Source organism: Aspergillus welwitschiae, assembly GCF_003344945.1.
Source record: "Aspergillus welwitschiae strain CBS 139.54b unplaced genomic scaffold BDQ94scaffold_15, whole genome shotgun sequence".
Classification (NCBI taxonomy): Eukaryota; Fungi; Ascomycota; class Eurotiomycetes; order Eurotiales; family Aspergillaceae; genus Aspergillus; species Aspergillus welwitschiae.
The window spans coordinates 439,226-453,492 of record NW_020798709.1 but is presented as its reverse complement, the minus strand read 5'-3'; the positions used below and the strand labels follow the sequence as shown (position 1 = coordinate 453,492).

The window sequence follows — 14,267 nt, the reverse complement described above, 5'->3', positions numbered from 1 at the left end:
AAAAAAAAAAAAAAAAAGAGAGAGAGAGAGAGACAGAGAAGAAAAAGAAGAATGAATTGATATAAAGCCTTAAAGACAAAATCTACTCCCACCCAAAAGTCCTATCTATTCCACCGAAGGATCCAATCACCAACAGGTCATCGGGTCATGATGGATTGGATGATGCGCAGGGTCATGGCGACCCCCTTTACTACTGCGGCCATATATGCAGAGAATAATTATCCTTATACTATTCTATTACCCCCTCTTTCCAATAGCAGAAGAGAAAGAAGACGGAAAGGCAATCACAAGGCACGATGGACTCGCTCATTACTACTACTACCAAATTCACGAGAAGTCCAATAAACAACATCTAATTATCAGATTGGGATGGATTGGATTTAGTTCTGTCGCGTCTCATCTGGTTTGCAACATACGAATCTTCAGAGAGCAACTTATGAACTAGCTTTACGCTGGCTAAGCTCACGACTTGCGGGTCTAGCCCAAATACTGTCCATCTGGCAATTCATCTGCCTTGCATCACATTCTTGGCTGATGCGAAGGTCTATGAGGACCTGTTATACTTTAACAATCCGGCATTAGAGCATAGAAGTTCTCATTAATATTGAGTCTACTGCTGCTTCCTGGCAGGGAAGGGAAAATGGCAAGAAGTCACATACAAGACACGACGTACTCTCACTCATCACCATCGAATCCACGCGAGGAATCAGTCTACGAACCCATAGTATGATTGAATCAAGAACAAGCCGCTCTTTACCTCTTTCCTATCGATGGGCAGAGTTATGGCAGCCCACATTATCTTTAGTGACACTGCCTAGGCCGAAGAATTCTCAATGCTTCTTCACCTTTCTTCTATCGCTTTTCCACTCTCCTACCGACAGAGGAAGAGAGATTGAAGCATAATGGACTCTTGCTTATTACTACAACTCACTTACGCAACGCGAGAATCCAAGCAACAATACACTATATGATTGGATCGCGAATGGGGCGTTCCCCTTTATTATCGCTCTATCTATCCATCCATCAGCCATGTCCCACCCCTCTACTGATGGACAACGTTATGCTGGCCTGTGTTCTCTCTAAATAGCACCAGCTGGGTCTAGAGACTGGTTGTCTTACTTTTAATAATGCTCGATGAAAGCAACCGAAAGGAAAGAAAGAAGTCACATTGAGCTATATGCTCTTTACTGGGCCAAGCGGTCTAATGGCTTGCATTATCGGCCCTCGGGTGGCGGTTTGGTCATCTATCTCTCTGAAAATTTCCTTCGATTGTGGGGATGAAGAAGATGACGACCACGATGGTGTGTCTGGGGATTTATTGAGCCATCCGTCTGGTCTTCCCTATCTAGGGTAATGAAGAGGATGACCACGATAATGCCCGGGGTTTATTTTTCATATCTTCTGGCCTTCCTTCAATGGTGAAGATGAAGACGACATCTGGAGGCCTTAAGGTTTTATACTTGACCTCTCTGGCCTTTCGTTATCGATAGCAAGGACGGACAAAGGCAACTATCACGATGACATCTGGGTTTATATTCTCGATATCTCTGGACTTCTCTTCGATGATGAAGATGGTGACCACAATGGTGCCTTGGGTTTTGACCCTCAAATCCTTTGTCTTCTCTTTTCCAGGGTGGAAATGAAGATAATATCTACAACGGCATCTGGAACTTAAGATTTTATCTCTCATGTCATTTCCTCTCGGAAATGAGGATATAAGAGAGGAAAACCCTGGCAAGGGTTCGGAACCGTGATATAATCACCAATAGCGGCGAGTCTCTTGCGGAAAAGAAAAAAAGGGGAGACTTGGAGAAGGAGTGTACATTCTCGTCTGCTCAACCTTCGCCCCGGATCAAGTTGGACAGTTCACACTCTGATAGCCCCACCCTTCCTTCATCAGGAATAATGAAGAAGAAGTGGAAAAAGACATATTTGTCGACGTCCGGTGTTTCACATCCAATATCTCTCAATCTTATGCTTTCAATGGCGAAGACGAAGGTTATTATATAATGTCTGGGGATCAATTTTGACCTCTCTAGTCTTCTCTTCAATATTGAGGATGACGAAGGCAATTACTTCGAAGATGACAAATCCGGGGGGTTTGTTTTCGATATCTTCAGCCTTCGTTCAATGATAAGAACGGCAGTGACCCGTTCGATGGCGTTCTGTGGTTTGATCCCTTATATCGTGTGCTTTTCCGTTCTACGGTAAAGACGAAAATGAAGATCACGATGAGCGCCTGGGTTTATATCTCCAATACTATCTCCGGTCATTCCTTCCTCGACCTCATCCTCAAAAGACAGTGACGATGGTGTCTGTGGTTTTATTATCGATATATCTTAGTCTTGTCCATCAATGAGGAAGGACAGAAGACGAGTATAGTGCCTGGGGTTTATTATCGACATCTCTTGTCTTCTATTTCGCTGATGAAGATGAAGATGACTTGGGTCCAAAGGATGAACTGGACCTTACGATTGCGAAGTGTACAAGAAAGGCCCTTGAGCTAGCTTGGGTAGCTAACCCCGATCGACTAGTCACTGTCGCTACATATACATATACTATACTCTTCAACTACTGGCTCCCGTGCTTCGAGCCACCCCTACCTCTCCCTCTCAGGTAGTAGCTGGATTACCGGCACTGCCGTCCGTCTCTTCACTGGAATATAGGTATGGTGTCGATCGACATAGCTCATTGGGTTATCGCTTCAGTCTCTTTCTTCTTTCTTCTCTTCTTCTCCTATCCCGTGGCGGTGATACATACTGCTGGCTGGTATGCTGCCTGCCTATTGGTCCGCGCCGTATTGGGAGACGACATTTCTCGCATCGGGTAATCTGTTCGGATGAAGCGTTTGTGAATGGGGATCGATTTTCTCATTTATGATGATCTCCATATCGTACTAGTTGGTTGAATTCCCTCTTGATGTACGTACTTGCTTCGCACAACGCACGCAGTCAAGAACGGTAGCCGGGTTGGTCTCGGTCTCACCCTGGTGCAAGTATGGTTTTTACATAAAAAGTGGCAGTGAGTTGAAGGGATTAGATGAAGGAGGCCCCAATTATATGATACCATCGGGCCTGAACAGTCAAGATTTCAATCCGAACAATGTTAAATGGGGGTGCGGATCAAAGTGTCTTTATCTTTAAACTTAGTAATCCATTGCATGCACCGTTTACTTAGCTTATAGTACTACATAGATGATAGTGGCAATAGTGGCATATGATAATCATAATTCGTATCTACCCAAACGAATTTTTCAGGTCATCAATTTTACACATGGGAATAATAATAAAGAAAAGGTCATCACAAAAATGCACACATCAGATCAGTCTCCCAATCTATGCCTGGATCTTCTGCTTCAGGATGTCCTTGAGGGTGACGGCGTCAGCGGCGAACTTGGAGATACCCTCACGGAGCTTCTCGACGGCCATGGCCTCCTCGTTGAAGTCGAAGCGGAAGAGAGCCTCGTCGTTGATGTAGGTCTTCTTGGGGATGTCGAGGCCGGCGGCGTTGGCGGCGTCGAGCTTCTGGGGGACGGCGGCGGTGGAGTTGTAGAGGTCCTCGAGGAGGTTGGGCTATTTCTTGATTAATATTGAATATAGAATGTGCCAAATGAGAGAGGAACTTACGGAGATGGTCAGGTAGTCACAGCCAGCCAGCTCGGTGATCTCACCGGTGTTACGGAAAGAGGCACCCATGACAATGGTCTTGTAGCCGTGCTTCTTGTAGTAGTTGAAGATGCTCTGGACGGACTTGACACCGGGGTCCTCCTCAGCGGTGTAGTCACGCTTGTGAGCGGCCTTGTACCAGTCGAGGATACGGCCGACGAAGGGAGAGATGAGGTAGGCACCGGCCTCAGCGGCAGCGATGGCCTGAACGGTGGAGAACATGAGGGTCAGGTTGCAGTTGATGCCGTGCTGGGACTGGAGGACCTGAGCGGCCTTGATACCCTCCCAGGTGGAGGCGATCTTGATGAGAATGCGGTCGCGGGAGATGCCGTTCTCCTCGTAGAGCTATGAGGGAGCAATTCGTTAGCCACTGAAACCAGAAGAGGACAAGGAAGAACGGATTTCGACATACCTTGATGATGTGGAGGGCCTTGTCAATGGAGGCCTGGGTGTCGAAAGAGAAGCGGGCATCGACCTCAGTGGAGACCTTGCCGGGGATGATCTCGAGGATCTTCTTGCCGAACTCAACAAGCAGACGGTCGAGGGTGGCATCGACCTGCTCGTCGAGAGTCTTGCCCTCAGCCTTACCCTTGGCAACAGCGGCATCGATGAGGCTGGCGTACTCGGGCTTCTTGGAGGCGGCGAGGATCAGGGAGGGGTTGGTGGTAGCATCCTGAGGCTTGTACTTGCCAATGGTGGCGAAGTCACCGGAGTCGCAGACGACGACCTGAATTGATGAGAAGATGGATGATTAGCGATGTTTTTGAAGATGGTACGGCGATGTCGGAAAGCAATGAATCACTTACAGTGCCGGTGGCCTTGAGCTGCTCGAGAGAAGAAGACATGGTGGAGGTAGAGAATGAGATGATGAAAGGTGATAAATTAGAATGAGATGGGAGGAGGGGGGTATAGAGATGGGACAGATAGTTATGAAGAGGAAGAAGAGAAGAAGAAGTCAGAAGCGGAAGAAACGGAGAGTGAAATAAGAAGGGGAGTGGAACGTGGCGACGAAGCCGGAGCAACCAAGCAGAGCACCGACGAGGCCCGTCAGAGGGAAGGAGGGGTTTACGGCGTACCACCAAAATGTATGGTGGGGCAAAAGCTGGCAAGAGGGCCGATGACGCTATGCTTTCTTCCCTCTCCGTCTCTTTCGCCTCAACAAACATAATATTATACTCAGTATCTATCTATGGTACCTCCTCTCTCTCTTCCATATCTCCCAGTCAATCAATCCAATGTCTTTCCATTCTTCGCAATATACATCCTCTCATTCTGATTGATCACCAACAATCCTGGTCCCCTTTCTTTCCGCCTTTCCCTCGCTTCCATCGACTTCTTTCTCCCATACAGACAACCACAGAGAGAGAGACAGCACGGGCTGGTCGGCGCAGAGTGCTCCGGCAACCGACCAGCAGTCCGGTCCACACTGCTCCTCTTTTCCCACCTTTTCCCTTCACCGGAGCTTGTCCACCACCCCTCCTTCCGTGGTGTTCCTTTTCCCTCTGTTATTTCCGGTGGAGATTCCCCTCTCCAGCCAGTATCCTCGGCGTTGTCAGCGAACCGTGTTCACTAGTTACTAAGTTACGGATAGGGTCGCCTTGCGAATGGCTTCTTCTCCTTACGGCTTGGCCTCGTCTCGTCTTTAACCCGCCACCCCCAGAGGCATTTGACTAAAAGTAGGTAACGGATCTAAATCAGTAGCTAGCTTGGTTCTTCCCCCACGGTCAGCTATTCTAGCTCCACGGCCCGTCTGTTACGACAACATCTACAACTGGGGTCGCTCGCACCCTTCCAGCGCGTTTCATTTCGCCTTTTAATATGGGAACACGCAGCATTGTGACAGTGAGAGTGACTTTGTACGGAATTGGGATACTCGGCGCATACAATATCGGTAGACAGGATCATCAGACATGCCCGGAGGTATGGTGGGGCACGGACAACAGGGGAAAGAGACGAGGTCCATCCCACGATGACCTTCTCCTCCGTGGACTCGATCCGAGGCCCTCCGCGGAGTCCACTTTTTCCCCGGGGGTAGACAGATTAACTGTAGTTGACAACAACGGGCCTCCTCACCGGCGCTGGACACAGCTCCATTCGTACTAGACACCCCATTAGCATACACACAACCTAAACCCCTTCCCCAAAAGGTCAGCCACACTCACCACTCGTCCCAGTTCATCGCCAGTATACACCACGTGCGGCTGGGCCATAATGCAGCTAATCCCCGCCGAGATATTGGCCCCATTGTCGCGGTGACTGTCCACATGATGCAGTTGCCGGATCAATTCCAATTCAAATCGTCCGTGATGAATGATCTTGCTCCAAATCTGCGATCCATCAGCATCAGTATTTAACGTCCTTGACTGTGCGGTACATAGGGCTCTTACGTTGACAACGCCTCTTCGGTGTCCAGTGAAGAGCAGCTCGCGCTCCTGCCACTCATTGTTCACCCCTTCGTAGAAGACACACGTCATGATCGAGTCGTCCACTGAATCGCACAGACTCTGTTCCAGCAGCAGAGACCCATTGAGCGTGTAGAGGCTGACTCGGTCGCGTCGACAAATCATGATCTCTCCCGTCACATCATTTATCCGAGCACACTGTACCTGCATTAGTATACAGGGCGTGACAATAGAAACAATAAGCGAGAAAGCATGCTTACATCAACAGGCCCGCTGGCTGGCAGTTCCCGGACGAAACACTGCCGATTGAGATCCCACAGCATAATCTGCCCGTCCGTGGATGCCGACAGAAGCGTACTAAATGACCGTGACACCGCAAGCGTAGTCACCGGGGATCGGTGTCCAAATAGCGACCCCGTTGGCTGTAGATCAACCGACTTGATGGACGAGGTAAAGGTCCAGATCGACACTGTACAGTCGGAGCCGGCCGTGATCAGCGTTCGAGAGTCCGCAAAGATCGCGCAGGACAGCTGGCCGATATGAAGATGCTCAAAGTGGCCCAGTAGCTAGAGTCTTGTTAGCTGCTATCAACCTGACAGAATATCTTGAAAATCAATGGCTAGACTTCCGTACCCTTCGGCTATCCGCAGAGTAGAACCTGACACTGCCGTCAAAGAATCCCCACTCCATATACTTGTCGTAGCTCGGTGGGATATTGAGTCGCAAGGCAGCGGCACACAGCAAACGATCTTGTTTCATCGATAAGGAGGCCACTCGCTCTCCAATATCTAACCTCTATTAGTCAACACGATCATCCCAATGTAGGAAAGTTATAGCTTTGATATCATGGTTAAAGAACTCACCAAGAAGCGCAAGGGGTTGTTGTGTCAGCGATTCGGCAAGCCGATCCAGTCGGGGGGTTCGGTGTCCGGGATCATCACGTTGCAAATGAGGCCGGTTGAAGATTTGATGCGGTGTCTGCCCGAAGTTGTGAATGATGCCAATCGTGGCGAGGCGCTCCACAGGGTCATCAATAGAGTCGATGTCCTTGGCACCTTGGTAAGACAAATGATGAAAGACATTCACTGCCTCGACCGCGGCCTCTCCCTTTTGCTTGCTTCCAAATACCAAGTCAATCCAATGGTGTAAGTTCTGGGTCACATACGGACTCTCGAGCGCCTCCCGGTGTTTAGCAATGAAGATCATGGGATCGCCTTTGGCCCAGGGCGGTAACTCCACCGAGTCAATCACAGTTGTCATGTTCTGCAAGAGCCCGAAATCGTACTTATTCGAGTTTACCAGAAACTCGGGGAGGTAAAAGAATTCAGGTATCAACTCCCGTACGTCCGACATATTGCCGCGTGATGCAGATTCCCAGGCCTTTCCTACCGAGTAGAAGAGGCGGTCGGCATGATCAAATGTGCCCCCTTGAAGGAGAAGGTAGGATTTGACAAAAGGCTGCAGTCGGATCAGGTATGAGCTCACGATCATCGCAGAAGAATAGTGCGTTCCGTAGTGGAATGGGGGAGCGTCGTCGTCCCCCATTTCGGCGAAGGCTTTGTACCGTTCTCTAAACTCTGCCTCTCGCTCTGGCGTTTGGCAGCCCATGGGCTTGGACAAGTCACGGAACGTTTTAGGGTCGTTCAAATCCAATTCGTCACTTGTATAGTCGGCGAGCACCCACGGGAAGACGGGATACTGTGTTAGATCGTTGAACGTCCTCCCAGCCAGTGTGTTGATCAACATAAGGTAGTGGAAGTTGGAGATTTCACCCTTGACCCATTTGCGCGTAGCTGGATAGAGCGGAGAGTGCCCGAAAACGCTGGCAAACTTTGACCCAAGAGATTGCGGTGCGTCGTCCTGACTACGTAGGGTTTCAAACCTCCAAACATCCTCGGGACGCGCGTGGCCAACACTGCCGGTCACCTGGGGAGCTTTCGTCGCGAGCTGACTGCATAGACCGTCTCGAGCTCGCGACGAGATGAGTGTCAGTAAGTAGCTACTGCCATCGGTGAAAAAAATCTCTAGCGCGACATCACGGAACAGGAAGCGCCGTTTGGAGATACTGATCAGATCAGACCATTTCCAACTTCTAGTTTCATGCTCCTGTGCTTTGCGCTCACTGGATTCTCGGCCGGCAATCATGCGAACGTAAGGATCGCGTTCGTCTGGCGGGGCTTGCCATACATTCACGATCTCGCCGTCTGATCTCTGGAAGAAGTTATCCAAGATGTAGATATGATCCTTCCCTTGGATCAGAAGCCCCTCAAATGCCTCCAATCCAATGATACGGGACATGTTGCACACCCCTTCAACCTGATCGCCGCGATGGAGACTCCGCATGACTTTTCGGTTCTTGTCCTCGTAGTCTTCAAGATCAGCCTTCGGATCTTCGATCATTTCGAAGCTATCTTCAAGCATACTCCGGCTATCTGGTGAAATGCCTTGCGAACCACCCTCTCCGGGCTCATTATTTGCGACTGTGGGGGTCAACCCAAGGGCACCAGCACTGGATGAAGGTCGAACTTCCGTGTCAACTTTAATCGCAGGAGGCTCAGATGCCTTCCGTTTCGGCTGGTAGTTTTGCCTCTCGTCAGTCTCATCGGGTACTATGCGAAGACGCATACGGCTCCGTCCTTCAGTTTGATCCAAGCGCCACTTTCGCTCCTTATCCTCGGCTAGGAGACCGCCGAACCGCCGCAGATCCAATGTCAATTTTGAGAAGGTAGTCCACATGAAGACAGCATCATCTTGATGGTCCTGAAGAGCCCTTTGGAACTTCAGAAATTCCGATCCCGATATGTTCGATGCCCAGTGGGGAAACGTAACGAGGTGCTTGCGTGTCACTTCGTCACCAAAGGTGTCTATATGTTTCCATTGCTTCAGCTTCTCCTGGCGTTTAGAAACTCGGTTCCGCGACGAAGTTTCGATCTTGGAATTTTCTTCGTGAACAAAGTCCTCCCAATTCTTGGATATAACACCAAAGAATAAAGAGTGTAGATCCTCTTCCCGGTCGTTGAACCACTTTAAGAAAGCCGCATCATCCATACCCATTAGAGCTTCAAATCCAGCAGACAGCCGCTTTTGCAGGGTTATTGACGCATGGCTAAGAATTGTAGCCATGTCGGCAGGTTTCTGTACTAGCAGGATTCGGAAAAGTCCTGCTGCAGCCAGGCGCACATTCTCGTTTCCGTCGTCTAACTTGATGTACAAGAGGTAACATAGCAGCTGCAGGTGATTTGACTGGGCGTCACCAGAAAGGAGAATCACCTGCCAGTAGGACAGGCGACTCAAGAACGAAAGAGCTTCCGTGCCTTCGACTTCCGATAGCCGAAGCAAGACGACGCGAAATACAGTCGATCGAATTGTGGACACGGCTTGGCTGCAGAGCCTTATACTCTTGAGGCAAGAAACATCAGGCCGTTGCAGATACTCAAGGATTGCACCTGCGAATTCAAGAGTTGCAGCCGCCCCGCCAACAAACCATCCTTCGAAAACTGCCTCCCCGAGGTGTGTCATAAATCGTCCCAGATTGGTGAGCACGCGTGGTTCTGCAAGTAGCTGGAGTTTGGAAAAGATGACCTCTTGCACAGTCGAAAGGAAATTCTTCAACACCCACGAGTTGAAGTGTGCCCGGTGTTCGAGCAATCCCGGTGGCGTTTTTAGGTAGAGACCAAGACCAGAAAAGTCCTTCCGTTCCAATAACTGCTCTGAGAATACAGAAAGAGCCAAGCTGAGTATGCTGATGACGAAGGGATGTTCGGGATTCCCCACATCCTCGATCTTTCTCGGATGGTACGCATGGATAATGCGCGCCGAAGATGGCAGGGAGCTTCCCCGATCAGATGAGACAAGCACAAAAGAGGAACCGCGGCCAAGTGCCCCAGCAGCGTCATCGCGCGCTCCAGGCTGCTCCACGGTGGTTGTTCGCAGAGAAGCGGCTCCTCTCGACCGCGGGCGGAGGACCAGATTCTGATCTCCAAAATCAAGACTAGCCGCGCGAGGGTTTAACTCAGCATCCGTGCTCGTTGCATCGCAACCAACAACCACTGGATACAGCACGTAGAATAGATGTTGGATGTACTCAGGCTGCGTGGTAAATTCGCGAAAATTTTGAGACTTCACATGCAGGGTGGCAAAGAAGTCAGTGACTGTATTGAAAAGCAATTGCTCTCCGGTCGCCGTTGCTGCGGCCGTGTGAGAGAACATGGTTTGCTTGGTCGATTGACCGCTGGAAGTCAGATGCGTAAGGCCCTGTGCGTCGGATCGCGAACTATCGTTCGTCAAGACAGTCTTCTTCAGGGCACTCTGCATCATCTCAGCGATGACTGGGAATATTTCTGGAAATATTATATGCAACTGACCGCCGGACAGGAAGGCATCCGAAAGTCCATTGTGACTGAAGGGCCTGTCAACGATCATTTTACCGACGTCTAGGCCAAACAATATGGCAAAGCAAATTGACCATACGGCCGGTATTTTCCACCATTTTCTCAAGCAATGCCGCATGATAATATAGCCTCCTGTTTTCTCGGTGAACTTCTTATCATAGTTGCCGCCATGAGTGACCAACAGACGAGCTATGATTTTTGTCGCCAGAATCACGATTTCCGGTTCGTCTTCACATAAGAGATACAGAAGCCACTGGATCAAAGTCAATAACCACAGACTATCAGTGAGGAGAGGATTGAAACATACCTTATTGGTCACAGCCTTGGCGAACTTCTTTATGGGGCCAAGATCATGTGCATTGCAAAGTAATGAACAATACATCCGAAGCATTTCTGTGGCAATCACAGTGCTCGAGACATATTTTACTTTCGGGTCAGAAGTCGCTGCCTGCCGCATGCCTGCGTTGAATCTCATGCTCTTTTTCTTCTGTAGCTTACTTGATTCCTTCGGCTTATGAAGAGCGTAGGTGATAAAGAGAGCTAATGATCGAAGCAAATCCGCCGATAAGCTGCTCTCCATCAGAGATCCGAAAGCGGCAGTATAAAGACGCAATGCTTCGGGGGTACACTCCTCAATCTTAAGGGCCTCGAGTAATTTTTTATTGACACCTATTGATCATTAGCATAACCGAGTCGTAAGGAGATATCACGGGATGTTTAGGGAGACCCACGCATGCGAGCAAGTCGCTTTGCATTGAATCGGCGAAATTTACTTTCACTGGCAAATATACAGAACTGGGAGTAATACAGCTCGAGGAGGGCTGGCTCGCCATATCTCCAAACTTCAAGGTCGACGAGTAGGACCCTGTACGCCAACGGGTTCGTGATGATGGAACGATTAGGCTGCTCGAAGTCGTAGCCAACAAATTTCAGCGTCAAACGGAGAAGTGCCAGAGCCAATGCAGACCGTTCCTCGTAACTGGCACAGACGCTTGGCGTCTTCGACGTTGTGGGAGTAGCTCCCGACGGCAAACCAAGCTTTTCGCGCAACAAAACTGCAAGTATTCCGTAGCCATTATCTTTTTCCATGGCTTCGCTATTCCTCCAGTTGTCTTGCACTGCTTCGTAGAGTGCCTCAACCGCTAGCAGCGTCGACTCCCCAGTGTCGGCTGCATGAAGCAAACTCAGATGCACAGCCGCACACCCACCAATACGCCAACCTGCATCGTCTAGGGCGCGTGGTACCGCAATTACAGGGTCACCTGTCAAGATACCAATACCGTGCGCCTGTGTCAGAGCGTCATTGATAGCAGGTGTAGCTCCATTAACTGCTATTGCGTTTCCTCCCGATTTGATTAGTTGATGGAGGTTCTTGGCGGCTTGCTTGGATAAGCATTTGATCATCCGGGACTCGTCCACGGTATTACTGTCGTCGTCGTCTAGCACTGCCAGTGGCGAGACGTTCAGCAATATGGAAGCCTCACGGATAAGGGTGCTTGCTTTCCGCCGGATTGCAACAACAATATCCGACTGCTCTTCTTTACCGGGGTGTAGATGTTCATTGCGCAAATTCAGAGCGGCAGAAGCCTTGTATGTCTGAAAAGAGCCAAGGCAGTCTTGAAAGTTGCCATGATAGCGGGGGCCAAGGTTGTAGAAGACGGCAACCATATCATCGCTATAAGCCTCCTCGAAAAGGATTGCACTGGCCAGAGACCATCGTGACATGGACACCCCCTTCCCCAGCCTCATAGCCAGGTCCTGAGGTGTGCCAAAGAATGCTTGGACCCGAGCAGATCGATTGGGAGCGCTTGCAGCGGGCATACATGGATATTCTATCTTCAGCTGCTCGACAAATTCGCCATCTATGAACAATGAGGCGCGGGAGTACGACGGAGGTCTGGGCTTCTTGTGGACAACACAAATATGATACCATCGACCAGGTTCGAAAACCATAGATTTGAATCGGACACTGGGGCGCGACCCCCGTATCGAGGTCTGCAATATGAAGTTCCGGGTATCTTTCTCAAGATATGCAAGTAGGAAACATGTCTGACTAGGGTCGAACGCCCCAAATATTGTCGTATGTGTGTTTGAATCAAATTCGTCGAAGCGCGCCCAAACTGAGAGTGTGTATCCAGAGGAAGTTGCTGGGGGGAATGAGCGCCCCAGAGTAGAAAACTCTAAGGAACAATATCCGTGCAGGGAGAGATCGAATTGTATGGATGCGGGTTCCTTGGAGGCCTTCAGAACATCGACCAGCAAGCGCGAGACCTTTGGGCAACTGTGGGCTTTTTGGTAGAGGAAGACTGCATCCTCCAGATTGCTTATCCCTTGGGTACAGAGCTGCCGCGCGAGCTCCCGGTATAATAGCTTTTCCTGTTCCAGACGCTCATCGCTGACCAGAAGCGGAAGAATCCACGATAACACACCTGTAGCATGCAATGTGGTAATGTTTCTCTGGGAATGCATAGCAAGTTGACAAAGGCATGCCGGTACAGCTAACCGGAGGATACGATGATCAGACGTTGAAGCCGAAGTCCGGGACAACCATACTCGAACGAAAGGCCCCAAGATATCTGCTACCTCGATGGTCTCTGAGGTTCCTACGCATCGATCAACCTCCGCTTTGAGGTCACTGGGAAGTAGCACAGGGGCCGATCGAAATCTGGAGTCCAACGTTGTGAATATACTGGCAGCGGTTTCCTGGCAAAGAATCGCTGCCAGGATCCCACCATAGAATTGTTCTATGTCTCCCTGCACGCAGTCCACCTTCTGGGCTAGGAGTGCAAGAGCTTCCTCTAAAGCCGCACTCCCTCCTCCGGGTACCCGAGCCGCAAAATATCTCTTATTCCCGCGATGATCCTTTAACGCCTCTGCCAGAACCGCCAATGTATCCTTGAAAAGGGCCAAGAGACATTTTCTCTCTTCCTTGGCTAATCGATCCGGGGCATAGCATTCTGTGACTTTCCGAAGCAGATCCAGCAGCGTCTGAAAGCCATGTAGATGTCGAAAGTCCTCTTTCGCTTCACGAGGGTGGTCATTGTCGATAAAGGTATGACGAAGCCGGAGTAGGCACTCGGTTGCTGTCGCAGCTAGTGAGGGGTCGATGTCATGTTCACCGCAGATGGTCTTTAGCTTCTCAACGACGGGAGTCAGTTCAACGGCGGGCTGATCGATCGACGAAGAAGGGGACGGCGAGCGAAGGGAGGTGGCCTGGTTCATCGCGCCGCTAAGTCTTATCCCCGGCTACCTATCTGACGGCAAGCGACCATCAGACACCATGAACCTGCACTTGGCGTAATAATGGAGACGGTCTGCATTGGTGGATGTGATGGGTTGGGAGCTTAACGGACGGAATCAATCCACGCACAGTTGTCTGACATGAACCAGCCAAAGTGGGAGGAGGAGGGGAAGCAAGGATAGTGCACTCCAAAGGATCAGCAATTGTGTGTCGGCGAGGGTTTGAAGGAGCGAGAGTCCCGGTCAAGATCCACCATAGAGGGCTAGGAAATTCCCAGAAGACGCACGGAGTCTTAAGCCGCACGTAGTGCTCTTTCCGCACTTGAGGAAAAGAATGTTTCGAGTCCGATGAGATAGTCCTACGCCAACGTCACTGGCGGCGGTGGTACCAAACCATCGTTAGCGGGGGGGGAGGGTACGGGATTGTTTCGGGGGGCGGCACAGTTCAGTTCAGTTCAGCTCAGTTCAGATTGTTCTGAGTCGACGGGCGCGACTTGCTTTCCCGCCGAGTGCAATTGGACAGTGACGGAATGGCCTTCTGTGCTGGGCAAGTGGGCAGTGCTGCTCTA

General features: G+C 50.2%; 2 protein-coding genes across 2 annotated transcripts; both read right to left on the bottom strand.

Moving 5' to 3' along the window:
* Positions 1-3,335: 3,335 nt before the first annotated feature.
* On the bottom strand, positions 3,336-4,510 carry BDQ94DRAFT_159374 (sedoheptulose-7-phosphate:D-glyceraldehyde-3-phosphate transaldolase TAL1; the record flags this gene model as incomplete). Its single annotated transcript, XM_026769068.1, has 4 exons — positions 3,336-3,572; positions 3,627-4,010; positions 4,078-4,392; positions 4,472-4,510. The coding sequence occupies 4 exons, from the start codon at positions 4,508-4,510 to the stop codon at positions 3,336-3,338; spliced, it is 975 nt and encodes a 324-aa protein (XP_026626628.1).
* A 1,142-nt stretch (positions 4,511-5,652) lies between these two features.
* On the bottom strand, positions 5,653-13,921 carry BDQ94DRAFT_178646 (Beige/BEACH domain protein). The gene is made up of 8 exons (XM_026773164.1): positions 11,190-13,921; positions 10,766-11,127; positions 6,931-10,711; positions 6,701-6,855; positions 6,328-6,633; positions 6,053-6,265; positions 5,828-5,992; positions 5,653-5,764 (listed from the first exon to the last, which is right to left on the bottom strand). The coding sequence occupies exons 1-8, from the start codon at positions 13,678-13,680 to the stop codon at positions 5,735-5,737; spliced, it is 7,503 nt and encodes a 2,500-aa protein (XP_026626627.1). The 5' UTR covers positions 13,681-13,921; the 3' UTR covers positions 5,653-5,734.
* Between the last annotated feature and the right edge of the window lie 346 nt (positions 13,922-14,267).

What these genes read in the sequence shown, in the direction of transcription:
- BDQ94DRAFT_178646 (XM_026773164.1), bottom strand. Translation starts at nt 13,680, where the DNA reads ATGAACCAGGCCACCTCCCTTCGCTCGCCGTCCCCTTCTTCGTCGATC. An exon ending in ACAACCCCTTGCGCTTCTTG is followed by an intron (nt 6,856 to 6,930) that starts GTGAGTTCTTTA and finishes AATAGAGGTTAG; the next exon opens with ATATTGGAGAGCGAGTGGCC. An exon ending in CAGCCAGCGGGCCTGTTGAT is followed by an intron (nt 6,266 to 6,327) that starts GTAAGCATGCTT and finishes ATGCAGGTACAG; the next exon opens with TGTGCTCGGATAAATGATGT.